Source organism: Dermacentor andersoni, chromosome 1 (assembly GCF_023375885.2).
Source record: "Dermacentor andersoni chromosome 1, qqDerAnde1_hic_scaffold, whole genome shotgun sequence".
Lineage (NCBI taxonomy): Eukaryota > Metazoa > Arthropoda > Arachnida > Ixodida > Ixodidae > Dermacentor > Dermacentor andersoni.
The window spans coordinates 91,116,220-91,133,082 of record NC_092814.1 but is presented as its reverse complement, the minus strand read 5'-3'; the positions used below and the strand labels follow the sequence as shown (position 1 = coordinate 91,133,082).

The window sequence follows — 16,863 nt, the reverse complement described above, 5'->3', positions numbered from 1 at the left end:
CATGCTTGAATGAACTAATGTATTTGGAGAGCAGGTGAACAACATAAATCAGCCAATTTTTGCTCAAAATAAGCATCACAAAATTTGTATGCTTGCCCTCAGCTCTCAAGTAGGTAGCTAGTAATCCTTTCCTGAGTGCTTCTTTCCAGCAGTTGTGACTGGTGTGCTGATATGTGTAGTTTTCATATTTGTTCTTAGAGTGCTGTGTCTAATTACGGCACCAAACTAATGACTTTTTACTACTCCTTACAGAGCCGCCACGAGGAGCCTCCGAAATCCCACAAAACCACTGCAGTGCCCTTGTCTCTGTCTTCTATGCTGTCATCAAGCGTTATGCCTCATGGTGCAGACGTTCCCAGCAGCAGTCGACAAGTCAGGGGTAAGAATTGAAATGTTAATAGGGGTGATTTTAAACATACAAGTACAACAAATAGGTCACATAGGTGTAGGTTGCATTTGCCTACTACAGTCGAACCCGGGTATTTAGAATCCACATATAATGAATTACAGTGGAACCCCATTGATATTTTCTTTGCTGTTGCATTCTCCTGCCTACTACGTCGTGTTTTCATGGTCACAACCCAAATCCCATTGACTCCTATGTATCATGTTCCCATTTGTTACACCGCCATTCTGTAATGTTTCCGCATTTTGCGTTGCATTTGAAAGTGGCCACCACGTAAATATAACAATGCAGGCAGAAATTGACTCTCGTATGTTGCAACTAGCGACCAATTCGTTGCAACAAGCGACCAAAGTTTGCAATAAACAAGCAAAGTTGCACAAGCCAGGCGTTGCGCAAACATTGGGAGAAAGCATGCGCGGAGCACTTGGCGAAGCATGGGAAAAAGTACACATTGATTAAAGCCTACTGGGAACCACGCACACTGGGCCAATTCTTCCAAGTACAGGGCTACATTTACTTTGGGACCTGCAAGGGTCTTGTTTGCATTTCACAATTGTCTTTTATTCAGCTTCAGCATACTAGAACCATGTTATGCATTGAAGCGTACACAAAGTATTGCAGTAGGGGCCACTGTTACGGAACACTGTATGTGGTCCTTAATTATACATGTATGCATCTGCGATTCCTGGTCATAGTACAAGCACTAAGACATCTAACAACTGCACTGGCATCCACTCGGATTGTTTGTGACATAAGGCTGTGGCAATGTGCGCCCTTCCTGATGGCTGCGTTTTCCTGGCTGGTATGGGTTTTTTTCCACGTTCCCTTTAAGCATGTAACAACAGGGTTTTACTGTGTTCTGTGTATCGAACAGCTGTAAAATCTCCTTAAAAATTGTTCAACAAAAGGTTTATATTATGTATCAAATTACCTCTACATATAGGACATTTTTGTGATCCCCTTCAGATTTGATATATCCAGGTTTGACTGTATTCCTGCACTGCATATGTCGGGAACCCACAAAATATAAGAAGAGCATGGTCTCTTCATTGCTCAGGAATGAATCACACTTGTGTGCAAGCAGCACAAGATTTTCATGCAAATCACATGCGCCTTATGCCAGGCTGGTGAAGTTTCCAAGGTGTCTACCAACCGGGGAAACCGGGAAAACTCAGGGAATTTCTGCTTCTATCAGGAAAAATGAGCAGCAATTTTATTGAAAGGGAACGAAACTCGCGGTAATGCTGGCTCAAGTCACAGAGAGAAATCGTAACGAATCCTCTTTGACGCCATGTCGTCCGCTGGAGGAGTTGCCAGTGTACCGTCAACGACAGACTTTCTGAACGCCTGATAGTTAGGACGGCTTCGCGGCACCACCACGTCCCCCATAGAGTCAATGTATAAGAACATGTGAAATTTCGGATGCGAGAACCCTTCGCTTTCCCATTTTCAGGACCTTCTGCCGTGACCACCGGTCCGAAATGGCAATAATCAAAGCCACCATCATCACCGCCATTTTGATTACCTTGCCGCCTCGAACCGGTGCTCTCGCACGCGGATCTGCTGGCAGCTGTAGCCACCACCGCATCAGCGCTAGGCCTAGCTGCTTCGACGTTTGCTTTTAAGTTCTGTGCCGTGTCTTTCCTGAAAAGAGTTCGCCGCTGTCAGCAAAGGCACGGACTGTGCCTTTGTGGTCCTCGCGATTTGCTTCGAAGCACGGAAAGCACGACGCATTGCATGCCGGTTTGTGAAAGTCAGCTTCGCTTCAGTACAGCTATGTTGCGTGGGGAAGCATACGCGAACGTATTGCGGTGACACAAAACAAGAGTGGGACACAGGTGTGTCAATTGTCATAGGACACAGGTGTGTATTCCTCAATTATACAGGAGTGCACCCGCCACCTCCTGTCACAGTATGAGCACCGATATGCGTAATAAGTGTACTGACAGGCCTTCATAGCTTTTGCAAGGGTGCCTGTGATGACTTGAGCCCTTAAAGGGCCCCTCACCAATTCTATCCATTTTGAGCAGACAAGCGCCGTGCATACTATGCTCGCTAACGATCGCGTCTGCTAAGTATTACATCGCTAATCGCCGCGGAAAGAGCTGAAATTTCAAACCGAACGCCGTCTGCCCTCCACCTCATGGGTGCCCAGCTCCCAGCAGGAGGGTCGACGTAAATCACAGAGGTACATTGCCCTGCTGTGACGTCGCTTGTAGTGACATGTGACTTTGATAATCATTCAAACCAGCATCTGTTATTTGTGTAATCTGTTGCTTCAATAGACGAAAAACAAGTTTAGAGAAAGAATAAAACACACAAATCAAATGCCTGTGTGTTCTTGTTTTCTTTTGCACCACAACAAGAGAGACGTAATTCCGTTTTGTCTGCTTCTTCCCTCGTCTTACAGTCCCGAGCGCAGACAATGAAAGTACAGTGAAACCTCATTAAACCGTAGTTGGCCAGAGCTCGGAAAAAGTACGTACTAAACGGTAGTACTATTTAACCGAATGGCATGAGATCGGCCACTTACCTGTTGAAAACGGAACTCAGAGAGAGTGCGATGAAAGGGGAAAAAAAAAAAAAAAAACATGCAGTATTTATTCACTTCGCGCGACAAAAGTGTTATTTTCGTTTGATGCCACGGCGGCCTAGCACGACGACGACAGCGGCCTCCAACTTACTGAAGCTGCGTGCCAGCTTTTCAGCCAGCCCCCTCTTCTCAGCAAACATTCGCATGCAGATTCCTCGTTGGCGTTACGTATTCTCCGTGCACGTGCGCAGTAGTGCTGCAAAAGTCCCGGGGGCGCCTTTTTCATTGCCGGGTGCCGGAGTTTTGAATACTTTTCATTTGGAATAGAGTTACGTTATCGTGCCCCTGTTCTCGTCGCGACGATTGCATTCATGAGGCTGACGTAATGCGCTGCTTATGCCGCTGTTGGGCCTGAATTGCCCGTGCTGTCGCTTTCCGTCTCATCCTAATCACTGTCACTAGTCGACACTTCGGCAACAACACAGACAACGATGGCGAAAAGTCGAACCTCGTAGCCGACATGTCTTCGCGGTCGATGCAGCGCTGCCGAGCAACTTCTTCGCATTCCAATTGCCACACACTGTAGTCAACAGCAGATCCCTGTTGCGTGCCAGCGCCGACTTCGTGTCACGTTCGATAGCACGGACGATGTCTAATTTTTCTTCTATGCTGAGTACCCGGCGTCTTTTTTATCCGAGCTTCGGAACGACGGGCGTCCTCACTTGCACGACGCCATAACGCTTTCTGGCACGGCGTCGAAATGATGTTGATGTTGATGTGGCTTCACGCGCAAACGCACAGGGCGCTTGGAGGCCGTTGTTCCGATCTCTGAGGCTTGTTGTCCTGCCGGCCTGCCCGATGGAGACGGCGCACCGCCGTGTTTGCGCGACGAAAAGTTGAAACGCTATGTTTTAACCGATGCGTACGCAATAAGCTGGTACGGTTTATGCGGATACAAAACACATCGTGTTCAATGGCCGCTGAGTCGGGGGTTTGACTTTACTAATTTTAAAACGAAACTACTGTTTAAGCGGGTACAGTTTAACGAGGTTTTACTGTATGTCATTTTCTATCGTGTTCCATCACGCGGTCATGCTCTATGAACTGCTTGTGTCTGCGTCACACAGTGCCTCTGTATTCGCATAGCACTGGCTTATACCGCTAGTCAGGTGTTCTTGTGCGCAGCTTGCAAAATCGTGTGCTGCGCGAAACAAGACAAACGCAACAGCTTGCGCGCGATGCCGTCAGGAGAAATGCTCCTGGTAGCAATAAAGCAAGGGCAAAGAAGGTGGGGCCCATGATGTATGCATCACGTGATCCTTGAGCTCTGGTATGGGAGAACGCAGGGAAGGAATTTCGTTTGCAGAGGCTAGACGGGGAAAGTGGAGAAAGTGTCTCTCTTGGCAGTGGCCCTCTGCTCCTGGAATCATGGGTTCCCGGCACAGAAATGTTGCTATCTCGGCTATTAATGAACCAACTTGAAAAATTCTTCCGGCAGAACGCTCCCTAGAGGGCACGTAACAACTTCCAGCGTATATACGAAATTTGCTGTGTGGCCTGGTAAGGGGCCCTTTAAGGGCAGTAAAAGACATGCATTCATTTTTTTGAACTGCCCGATTTTTCAGACGTTTTCGCGGCCCCTAACGAGTCTGAAAAATCGGACGTTGACTGTACATACTCACTAAGAGGATGCCTTAAATGATCTTTGGGGCGAACGCGTGGCAGAAGGATGACGAGAACAGAAAGGACCTACGCAGTGAGGAATAAACAGGAAAGCAAGCGTGCCGCTGTTTCTCTGAAGGAGCTTGACCTCAAAACAATGTGTTGGCTGACGCCAAGATGCAGGTGTCCCTCATCCTAACCAAAATAAACTCTTTAAAGCAGTGAAACACAACACTGAGGTGTTGTGCGCAGGATGAGAGTATGTCAGGACAGTTGAGGTTGACTTACCAACTGTTCATAGAGAATCTCACTTGTGACAATGTTCAGGCCTCATACCAATGAGCTTGCTATCAGTTGATAAATATAGCTCATGTTTGAAAATATTTGCTTCTGTATGCATCTCCTTTTTATTCGTATTTGGTCATGTTCAACTCGATTTGCAATGGTTTTTACCATTCTTTAAAGATATCTTGTTCAGTGTGTATCTTACGAACCCCGCCATTCTGTCTTCTTTTTGAATAAAATAAACACTAGTCCTTACTATTCAAACTGGATGAAGTCATCTTTATATTTTGTTATATACTTACTAGAGAGTGGCAGCATCGGGTGACATGGTGTCAACCCGTCTTCAAATAAAATGAAGTCTGTGTCACTCAGGGAATTTTGCAAAGGCACTCAGGGAAAACCTGGAAAGCTCAAAGAATTTGGAAATGTCAACTTGGTAGACACCCTGGTTTTTTATATGGACCGCATTTTTTGTTGGCTTCTTAGCACTGGAGTGGAAGGGAGACCCCTGTTATGTACGTCCATAGAAACTTGTCCGACAATCGGCTTCCCAAATTGCAGCTCCACCGGTAGCTCTACGTCGGTGCAGTGCCAAAAATGTGTTTAGCGTACGACTGCAACTCCACGTTTAAAATGGAAAGTTGCCAGGGCTTCGTCCGGACTGCACAGTGAAACATGTAGCAGCTATCTTTCATTGATGGCTAGCAAATTTATTTTAAGAAAGCTGCATTACACTGGGGCGACACCTCAGAAAACATTGTGATGCTGACGAAATCTTCTTGCACTATCGGCCCTCACTTGCTGGTGCTGGCAGCACGTGCCTGACTTCACATATTTGTTTGAGGCACGGTAACACTGGTTCAATACGAGACCGACAAGACGCCAAGTCAACAATTGGCCAACTATTCAGCACAGCATGTCCCTGAGGCAATTTTATCATACCAGGCCAACAATGATCGAACCGACGAGCACAAGTTGTCATGCAACACGCGTTCCAGTCGGCAGCACTGACAAAATCATCGTGCTGACTGTTGTTCAGCAGGTCCTCGCGCGATCAGCCACTGAACTAGCAGTGTAATAGTCGCAGCGCCTTCACTTGTTTATATAATGTTGATCCTGCTCAGTGAAGGTTAGGCCTAGTGGAGCCGTCGAGTCCATGCACTGGCTACTGGTGGACCTGAGCTGAAAAGTAAGCAGTTAGCACGAAGAAAGCTGCTTTTATAGTTCAGCTATGGCCTTAGGAATTCAAATTAACTACTCTTCACTTCTCATGGTGCGCATGCAATAAGCTCGGGAAGCGGCGACACACCACTGTGCCAACATCTGTGTGTCACCATTCCCGAAGGCTGCCAGTCCCATTCGCCATGTACCGTATTTACTTGCATAATGATCGCACCCCTGAATTTTGTCGTCAAAATTCGATTTTTTTTCTTTCCTGTGTAATGATCGCACCCCGAACTTGCCACAGTGATATGTCGTGTGCCAAGTCTAGCTAATGATGATCGCGTTTACCATCTGTCGAATGCTATGCGAACGACTGTTCAAAACATACCAAGCGGTCTGCACGCACCAAACATACTTAAGCAGATGCCCCATTTTACTCATCACTTTCCACACTTGCATTAAAAAAAGAAAAAGCTACAACCAAAGTTGCCTTGGCTTTATTATTTGTAGGCTTCATTATGGGTGTGGTCAACAACAACAAAAAAGGCGCCTTTCGAGTCTTCTCATCTGCACTTGTGGGCACGCAACAAATCGCGAGCGGCAACGATAGCAACCACGTTTACACTGATACGTTAGAAGTGTACCCTATTCATACGCCAACACTTGTAACACAGCTAAGATATTCGCCCACACTTAGCGGAAACGTTCCATATTAGGATACTAGTGAAGACAAAAGCCGCAGTTACTGCAGCATACCTGCCATGTGTTTCTATGTCACTGGCAGCCAAGCATGCCCATCTCTGTTTCTGTCCCCTCAAAGTGGGCATGGCTACGTTATTGCCACAGACTTATCTATATTAGTGATATTATTCATTACTGACACGGAAGAAACTGTTTCAATGCGCGTAATGTACTCACGGAAAGAGAGAAAAAATCGCGTGCGGTTTGCTCCGCCGGCCGCCATTTTTGTTTTTGTGTGCCGCACTTTTACTGCGGCAGTTGCCTGTTTGTTGACCTGTTGTCATCGCGCAGCAAACGCCTGATGAAAAAGAATTTTTTTCTTTTCGCGGGAAATTTAACTCGTGTGATGATCGAACCCCTGAATTTGCGGCAATTTTTCTGACAAATAAGTGTGATCATTATGCGAGTAAATACGCTAGATGGGTGGATCTGTACATGTTGTTATGCTGATACATTTCTTAACTCCAGGGATGCGCTGTTTAGCTCTACATCAAATGGGAAAGGAGATAGTGCATTGGGTACAGCAACATAAACAATCTCTATACTCAGTTACCAATCGTGTCAATGATGGCATCTGCATTCTTTCGAGTGAACTACATGTTCTATAGATGTACAATTATGTGAGCATAGTTTTCTCTAATTTAGTACTTAACGATACTCGCGAAGTGTAAATATTAAGTTAAGAAAAATGAGAATGAGTAATGACACCTGTGTAGTATATGCATCTGGTTCATAATAGCCATTGTTTAAGGGACTCAACTGCTCGTATATACTCATTTTGGGGGGGGGGGGGGGAAGCACGGCTCATATGAGCAGATACGCATGTTTTACTTCATTTTGACATTATTTCATATCAGTGGTGCGCAGTTTTCACAATATTTGAACCTAACAATGATCGGTGGCTGTAGATGTCGATGTAAACAAATGCACCGCTTTGGTAAATCCGACATGGAAGGCTGCGCTCAAAGGCTTCTTAAATGTGTGAAATGTTTGAAGAATATGTAAAATGAATACAAAATGTGAGCTGCAAGTGTAGGAATCAGCGATAAAAAATTCCAAGGCAGCTACATTGAGAGACAGAACTCTGCGTGCTTTTATCGGCCGTACTGTTAGCACAACAGTGCAATCAGGCCTTATCACCCAGTAGTCGGTGAGAGCTACATGACTCCCATGAACGACATGGTAACTTGGCGAAGCCATTAATAAATAATTGCCATACACAAAGCACGCAACCAAAGCACACTCGACATGGGCACAGGTACACAAATCAACAGGCAAGAACCCTGGCACCCTTCCAATACACCTCCAGTGGTGTGTGTCCGAGGGCAGCACAGGAAAATTAAAAAGGCAGATTGCACCACTTCCTGCTGCCCTTGCATGATGTCATTATGTAACTTCATTAAAGGGTGTGTTCGTTTTTGTAAGTACAGAAGATGTGCAGCAAATCTTTAAAAGGTGTGAACACCACGTGGTGTGTAGAATAGAAGTGCTAGTTCTGGTTTACTAGTGAGATTTAGAAGCTTTAAAGGTGCTCGTGGCCATTGCCACTCATGAACAGTGCAAACGCATGCTCCCTTTCTGCTTAGAAAGCCCTCGCATCCCTTGAGTAGCTAACTTGGGATGTTTGATGAGTCAATGTTTTATAGAAATAGGATGCTCTTTGCCACCTTATTCTGTGTGCCTTTGAAAAGTGCTTTAATAATACAATGGTTACAGTGCTTGTAATCTAGTTCTAGGCCTTTTTCATTGAAAGCAATCGCAAAAGCATGCATCATAAAATCAAAAGGACTACAAGTGTGACTACAATCACTACCTGCTACTTCAACTCTGGGCATTCCTCTATTTTGCTGAATGCCTCCTCTGCTTTCTTTTAATGGTGTGCAAGTATTCAAACTTTTAATATGGATAGTATCTTATACATATAATACTTATATTCAATTTCAAAAACAGTGTTTGCGACATGATTATTTTGGACTAACTGAAATAGAAGTTTGCACAGCAAAGCATCAGCTTATATTTCTTTTTAGTAAAGTGACATGGCAGCTTTAGGCATCGTTCATTGGTTTGCCAGCTCTACTGTAATGGCCACAGTTCCTTGCATTTCTTTCTGCACAGCCTGTGACTGTTAGCCCAGTTGTATGTGATTTCATGAGCTTGTCATGACAGACGGCACAATTAGGGTGAGCATAAAAGAAAAAAAGACAGAGAAAATGTAACATCAGGCAGCAGTCTTAGCAAGGAAACTTAATCTGCTGCCACCCTTCCTTTAGGATGCATCAGTGCATTGACTTGGGTAAAGGCCCTCCATGTGGTTGCATCCACATGTCATCTGTTTATGTCTTCTTTCCTGATACTTGGCACAAGAGTGACCTCCGTGGGTTTTTTTTTTTTTTTCTATGACAGACATCCCCAGTCTGAGCAGCGTGGCTACTAGCCTTCCTGGCGCGAACAAGGCTGTGGATTCTCGCGGTGGCTCTTCAGCCCTTCAGCAACAGCAGCAGCAGCAGCAGCAGGCGGCAGAGCAGGCCTCGGCGGCAGCAGCCATGCACCAGGACCTCAAACGTTGGCTGGATGACCATCCTGAGCTGATGGCCAGCCACCCGAGTCTGACAGCCGCCGCAGCGGCCATGGCCTTTTCGCCCATGCCCTCTCTGTCGAGCCATGTTAGTAGCCTTCTTTGTTATGTTGCCTAAAGAAATTTTACACCCGTATGAGTGTGATCATGCCACAAGATACGGTTCACTCTCATTTTAATGAAGTCATATATCCAGCTGAAAGCTTCAGTAATGTGTGACATTGATAGCCAGCATGCATGTATCAGAACCTCTTCTTAGCTTTTAGTGTATGTCCATCAATATGTTCATAGAGAAATAGGCAAAGGAGAACTACAGTACAGTAACCTTCCTATAATTCAACTTCGGTTAATTTGGTCCCGACCGAAGGTCCTGGCCGGCGCCCATGCATTTCTATTGGCCGAAACCTACATTATTTCGACCCTAAAATTAGACTTCACTGGATAATTTGAACTTTACCAGTCAGCGCGCTCACGCCTGACTCCTATAGTTACCCCAATAGGAACCCCTTTAGTAGCCTTGTCTGTATCGGCGGAGTTTAGGGGACAGTGAATGCATTGAGCGCATCTCATTTCCCATAAAAAATGGCTGTTATCTGTCTGCCAAAGGAGGATTTTCAAACAGTAATCGTAACTCACAATGTCTGGTTACAGCATTTACCGCTATTCTAACACACAGCATTTTCTTCCCCAAAGAAATTGGATGGAAATTGCCTGCAAGGTGCAATCGTCCACCAAACCAAAACTGCCTTACGGTGTTTGTGTGTTTTACCGCACAACAGGGTTGTATTGCGGAACAGCTGACTTTAAAAAAGTGTGATGAAGCTTATTATAGGAAACCGGCTGCCGTTGGGGGGGACAACACATATGAGGCCTTTGTCCATATTTCTTGCTGAAAGATCGGGTGCGAGCTAGATTTATACTTTGGTTTGGAGTTTTAATGTCATTCCTATGTTGGTATTCTACGTTGGACACATAGAATTAATAGAAGTCGACTGCATTAATAACTTCTGGTTTTAGTGTTCATGCTCGCACGTGATTGTGCAAGCATTTCGCTTTCCAAACATCCGCTTGCTGTCTCGTGATTTTCCGGACACTGCGCTTTTGCCAGCAGTCGTCAGAGCTGTAAAGGGGAATCATGAATCCTGCTCACATCACATTCCTGTCAATCATTTTCAAAGCGAACTCACCATCTACTAGGATTGAGCGGGCGGTGAGGTTTTGCAGTTAACTTTACAAGATGCATGCCTTACCACCTCTTCATCTGCTCAGTAGACAACATCCAATGCTTCGCACTAAACTATAATACTAAGTATAATGCTTCACATTTTAAACTACTCCTAAGAGACATAACGAGCACCATTTAATCAGGAGTTTGCAACCAAAGTTCTGATTTCGTGCCTTGCCAACGTAGTGACATCTTCATTCATGGCCACTGTGTTTGGACCATCGCTTGCACGGTTCATGCCCAAAACACTGTGTGACATCTGAAATTTCTATTACTGCCATTAAACATTGGCGCTGGGGGTATGTCACAGTGCCTCAAGGAAATCTGAATAATCGTGCAGGCCAAAAAAAATTGGATGGCTGAAAAAATTGGTCGGCGATCGTGTTCGACATTTTTGCTGCCAAAATACATATTCATTTTTTTTTCCAGCCACATTTGAGGAAAGATTATGATCGCTATAACTGATACCCTGTCGGATCCAGCATTCTCAATTTCGTTATACAGTAGCAGGAGAATACTCCATTGAATCAAACAAAGCGTGACCAACAAAATTTTAGGTTTACTTCTTTGTACAGTAAAAGCTTGTTAATTCGAATTCCACGGGGATGCTACGAAAATTCGAATTATACAAAATTCTAACTAATGAAAGTCAGAAAGAAAGAACGCTTGGTTAAGGCGCATATATAGTCAGACATAGCGTGAGCCAGTGCGCACGCGCCACATCATGCTGGTGAGAACGGCTATAGTTCGAAGCGCTGGCGTAGCCAACATAACTGGACTCGGCCAATGCGGCCTGACGTGCCCGATGTCGAGATGGCTCTTGCTCCATCCGTGCGTTTGTCGCGCCGACTGCCGACCCACAATGCATGGCACGGAAAAAAAAAGGTGCCCGCGCCGCTTCACCGACGGTTGCAGGCAGCCGTTGAAAGCAGTGCATGGGTTAGGGATCATTCTGCGCATGCTTTGAAGAGAACAGCCATAGGCGCGCATGTCGAAGTCTAGAGGGGACGGCATTTCGGCTGACGCAGCACAAGTGCCGTAGTGTGAATGGCCGCGCGCGCCGCGCTGACGCTCGCCGCAAAAACAACAGCTACGTTCTAAAATGCGCTCTTAAAACGCATCAAAACCTGCTGCGACATTGGTCTCCGTTGTACTTTCATAGATGCACACGCTGCCTGCTGCCAAATTCCACTATACTCATAAGTGGCGTCCAAACACGTATCCCAGCGATGCATTTCTTTGAATAATAGTCACAAATCTCAAAGGCTATGCTTTTTTGTACTGCGAGCGCCGATAAACGTCATGGCTGCCGTGTTATAGACGTCACCTGGTGCCGCTTCTCGGCAGAACACCTTGTAGATAAAGAGCATAGTCTCCAAGATGTAACATGAAAATAATTTGCTATGGGGCTTGTTGAGGGGCCCTTTAAGAGGAAGTTTTAGCTCTGGTGTTTCTATCCAAATAAATGTACAGTGCAGTCCACTTATAACGATATCGAGAAAGACGAAAAATATGATTGTTATAACCGATGATCGCTATATCTGGACTGCAGTTATCAAAAAAAATTAAACGCGTTTGCGCTCTTTACCTTTGCAGCTCTGAACTCGAATTCGCTACTTGCTCTAAAGAATAGATGATGTAGACAGTAGGCCGTGAAAAACAAACTTTATTTCTAGCGCCAATGACCGTGTCAAGGATTAGGCGCGCCGAAATAGTCCGAAATCTGCACTTGCTTTTGCGGCAGCTTCAGCTTCACAACCGCGGTGTGCATGGATTCCAGCTGCTGCGCGAACACTGGCGGCAATCCTTTAGCATGCATAAAATCAATTAAGGAGTCGATCGACGATAGTGCACTTTGCGTGGACATCGTGGTCGGGGTCAAGGAGCCACTGTCGATCTCGTTGTCACTGTCGCTGATGCCGTCGCCACCGTCGCACAACTTCGCGTCTGTCGAGACAGCACATCTTCGGCGATCGCCTCGTCGGTGACCTCATCGCAGAACGAGGCAGCACTGTGTGCAGTCAAAAACTCCTCCTTCGACACACCACCTGTGTCACCAGTAGGAACGAGCTCCCAGAGCTCGGTTATGTCAGCGACTTCCACCGGGTCGGTCTCAGCAGGTTGGAGAAGTTCGTCCTTACGCACAAAGCCCGCCTTCTTGAAGCAATTGGTGATGAACCACTGGTAAAGCGCCTCTTCAACATCGGCGTTCAAAGGGTCTCTAACCCCTTTTCCGCTGATCGGAATGGCCGCCGATAGCTCCTGCCTTCACAATCGCGGTGCTCCCGGTTTTCAAGATGGTTGATATCGTTAACTGGACGAGCTCATACTTCTTCACGAGGGCGCTCACCTTGAAGCCGCATCGAGAGTCCTGCAAAATATCCATCTTCGTGTCAAGCGACACAGCTTTGCGCTTTGTCGGCGCCATCTTCGAACTGAGTTGAACCGTTGGTTGCACGCTGCTCCTATGGCGTCAGCCTGCTATCGCGAGAGAGACGCGGGACGGGCGCCACCGCGCCGCTTTGCTTGTCGCTTCTTTTTTTCTTTCTCTCTCTTTCGGAGCGACTGTGGCCGACGCGCATGAAGCAGCTAGCGCCATCTTGTGGCGCGCGGCGCCAACGTTGGCTGCGCCTACTCGTGCGCGGGCGGGGCGAGACGCGCTGCGCGGTAATGGCGGCAGATACGAACTTACGGAGGTAAACATCGCCTCGTCTCGACATCGTTCGTTTCAGGGAACTAAGCAACGCAAACGTTACGATTATTTGGCACGGAAAACGCCGTCCAGACTGCAAAATTTTGATCGTTATATCCGATATGTGGTGAATAACCTATCGTTATAAATGGTTTTTTTCCCCATAGACCTAATGCATAAAATGACACTGTCATGTCGACCCATCGTTATAACCGATATATCGTTATATGTGGTATCGTTATAAGTGGACTGCACTGTAAAAGGAGAATTCGTTTTTCTCTTCCACCACTGCACCAAATTTGATGAGGTTTGTTGCATTTAAAAGAAGAACTTAAGATTTTGTGACTGGTGGTTTCGTATTTTTGATTGATGTTGTCAATTCTTTATTAAAACTTCGCAAAAATAGCGAATTTTCAGAAAACAAAACTATGAAGTTTACAAATCAGTTACTCAGCAACGAAAAACGATATCACAATTATGGGAATTGCATCTAATAGTACATCTAAAGTGGACAAAATTGATATCTTCCACATGAATCTCGAAAAGTTTAGTAATATGGAAATACAGCCTTTGCAGAACTCTTGTACACAACGTAACAAATTCACATGAGATATAAATTGGACACATTGAATTTGTCCATTTTAAATGATGTAATGGATGCCGTTTACAGAACCACAATATCTGTTCTTCATGCAGAGCTATTAATCTATAACCTTCGTGCTTCTATCTTTTCTTGAACTTTCGAATTTTTGAAAATTCTTTTAACAATATTGAGGCCCTAAGTTGAAATTCTGTGACCAACAGTCACTAGAATTTACCTTCATCTGTTAAATGCAATAAGTTTCATTAAAATCGGTCCAGGTGTCATCTCAGAAAAGCGTTTCTGCATTTTACATGTATTTGAATAGGTCGCGTCGAAGTTGGGCCCAAGCTAGAGCTTCCTCTTAAGGGGGCACGCGGCTTTCGCATCTCGAAAAAATGCCAAAAAGCGAATTTTTGAAAATCACATTTTCAATTTCTGTTACTCTTTTTCTATCTGATTCCGAAATATCATCACTGCAAACCACGTAGAAGTGCTCTAAAAGATTTATTTCATCAGCCAAGGTGGCGAAATATTTCATAGAAATCAAGAAAGAACAGCATTTTTCAAGCCACAACATCTCCGAAACAGCACAACCGAGCACCGCCATCTTGGTCTCGTTGGAGAGCACATTTCTCCGTCTTCAAATTTGCCGCTTCAGCTACCTCCTCCATACAGAAAGAAGCACACAAAAAGCAAATGATTGAAGACGTTGTCGGACTCTGCGATTGGCTGTGCCCGCCACGTGACTCCAGCGCGGTTTGCATTGGTGCGGCGCTCGCGTCGTCTGCTCGGCTCCTTGCACCTCGCGGGTCTGAAAGTCTCCACTGGCTGTAATCTGGACTTGTCAAAATGGGCGTTACGCGGACATCACAGTAGTGTGGCCGATCCCTGCATTTGTGGACGTCTGAGACCCGCAGCTAAACATACCGAGCATCGGCAACGCGGACATCGCTACCAAAATTCACGCGCGAAATCCGGACACACGGCTAAGCCTTTCAGCACTCGGTGTTTCAGGCCAAGCAACTCGTGCACGCAATACTTGAACCTGCCGCTAAGCATTTCACGCATAGGAGTCTCCATTTTGGTGATCAAGCACATCACGTGCGGATATCTCGGACCCTCGCCTAAGCACAAGAAATAGGACTCGGCGCCTCCGACTGCGAGACTACGTAGTACATCGAGCGTCGACTCTTTGAGCCCGCATCTAGGCATTTCGTGCGTCGGCACCTCCAACTGCGCGTCTAAACACATCAAGTGTCGACTCCTCGCGCCCGCGACTAGGCATTTCATGCATCGGCACCTCGGACTGCGCAGCTAGGTACTTCACGGTTCGGCACCTCGGACTGCATGACTAAGAACATCCAAGTGTCGACTCCTCGAGCCCGCGGCTACTAATTTCGTGCGTCGGCACCTCGGACTGCATGACTAAGAACATCAAGTGTCGACTCCTCGAGCCCGCGACTAGGCATTTCGCGCATTGGCACCTCGGACTGCGCGGCTAGGTACTCCACGCGTCGGTACCTCGAACTGCGCGACTAAGCACATCAAGTGTCGACTCCTCGAGCCCACGACTAGGCATTACGCGCATTGGCACCTCGGACTGCGCGGCTAGGTACTTCGCTCGTCGGCACCTCGATCTGCGCGAATCAAAGGGCAGAGACCCAAAAAGTCACCTGTAAGCAAAGACAGCAAAAACTACAATACTGGTGCATTTTGAGAGATGTGAACTGCTCCAAAAACTTTGACAGACATTTTCTCAAAAGTGTGTTTTGGGCACTCTGCATTGTCTGTCGAAAGGGTAGCATGGGAGTGCCTGGACCAATTTTGATCCTGTTCATTTTTATGTATTCCCTGAAGTGTGCTTAAGGGTATGGCAGTCTTCAATATTTTGGTGAGGGCTTAGTTCTTATTCTGCATGCTAATTTGTGAATGACAAGTTCTGGTACAATTAGGAAATGTGAACATGATGTTCTGTGTAAAAAAAAAAAATAAAGCAGTTCAAAAAATTTTGGAACTGTTGTACCCTGTAGTGCTCTTTTGAGCAAAGATCAAAACTACAGGCAGCTCCCTGGCATGTTTTGTTACAGTGCCAGGTTTTCCACAAGCGAAAAATATGTAACATTATGTAAATTGAAAACTAGTCAAGATATCGTAATGAAACTGCATATTTCTTTATTTCAGACACTTTTGAGTGTGGCTGCCAAATTTTGTTGGTCTAGGTCAAAGAACAAAAAAAGTTAGCTCGCTCCTGTAGCTCTGATTTATTTATTTATTTATATATTGCTATTGCAATAAATAAATAAAAAAAACATGAAGGGCCGCATCCGTGTTTTCATATTAAAAGAGGGAGAGAACTCACCTGCAACAGATGGCCGCAGATGGAATGAGCAAAGCTGTGCGGTGATGATCGTTGCCAACGTGCTCCCATGTACTAGCACTCTCCCCATCCACGATGGTGCAAAGTTCGAATTATCGGTGGCAATGCAGATTTGTGTGAATTAGCGGGATGTGTTACATGTTGCTTTCAATATGTTGTACAGTGGACCACTGCGGCTACTTTGAATTATCCGAAACTTCGAATTAACGAGTTGTGAATTAACAAGCTTTTACTGTAGTACATTTGAATCTCAATAAACGGAAATCGCTTAAAGGGACACTAAAGGTTAATATCAGGTCAACGTGGACTGTTGAAATACAATCCGAGAAGCCTCGAAACGCTTGTTTTGTGCGAAGAAGAGACCTATTTTAAGAGAAAATGCGTTCTGAAGCGTCCGCGTACCTCTAGCTCAGTTCAAATCACCCGCCCTCCGATCGAGGAGTATTGACGTCATAGTCTCATAGTGACGTTGCCCCACCGGTGAGTAAAACGACTCCCGCAGACGGCGCTACGGCTTTTCTGCACAAGACTCAAACGCGCAGCCAGAAACAGAGCCAAGACAGAGCCGACAGTAGCGCGAAAGCGGAACTGTGGTGGCTAGCAGAAGGGAAAGCGCACGA

The 16,863-nt window shown here is 45.8% G+C and overlaps 1 protein-coding gene across 7 annotated transcripts in view; it reads left to right on the top strand.

Annotated features, from left to right (window-relative positions):
• Positions 1-16,863, top strand: part of kis (chromodomain helicase DNA binding protein kismet) — a 192,244-nt gene that overhangs the window by 148,922 nt on the left and 26,459 nt on the right. For all 7 annotated transcript variants that reach the window (XM_050191669.3, XM_050191666.3, XM_050191667.3 and 4 more), the window contains 2 exons: positions 253-379; positions 9,195-9,454. In XM_050191669.3, the coding sequence (XP_050047626.1) occupies positions 253-379; positions 9,195-9,454 (387 nt within the window). The remainder of the gene's footprint in view (positions 1-252; positions 380-9,194; positions 9,455-16,863) is intronic.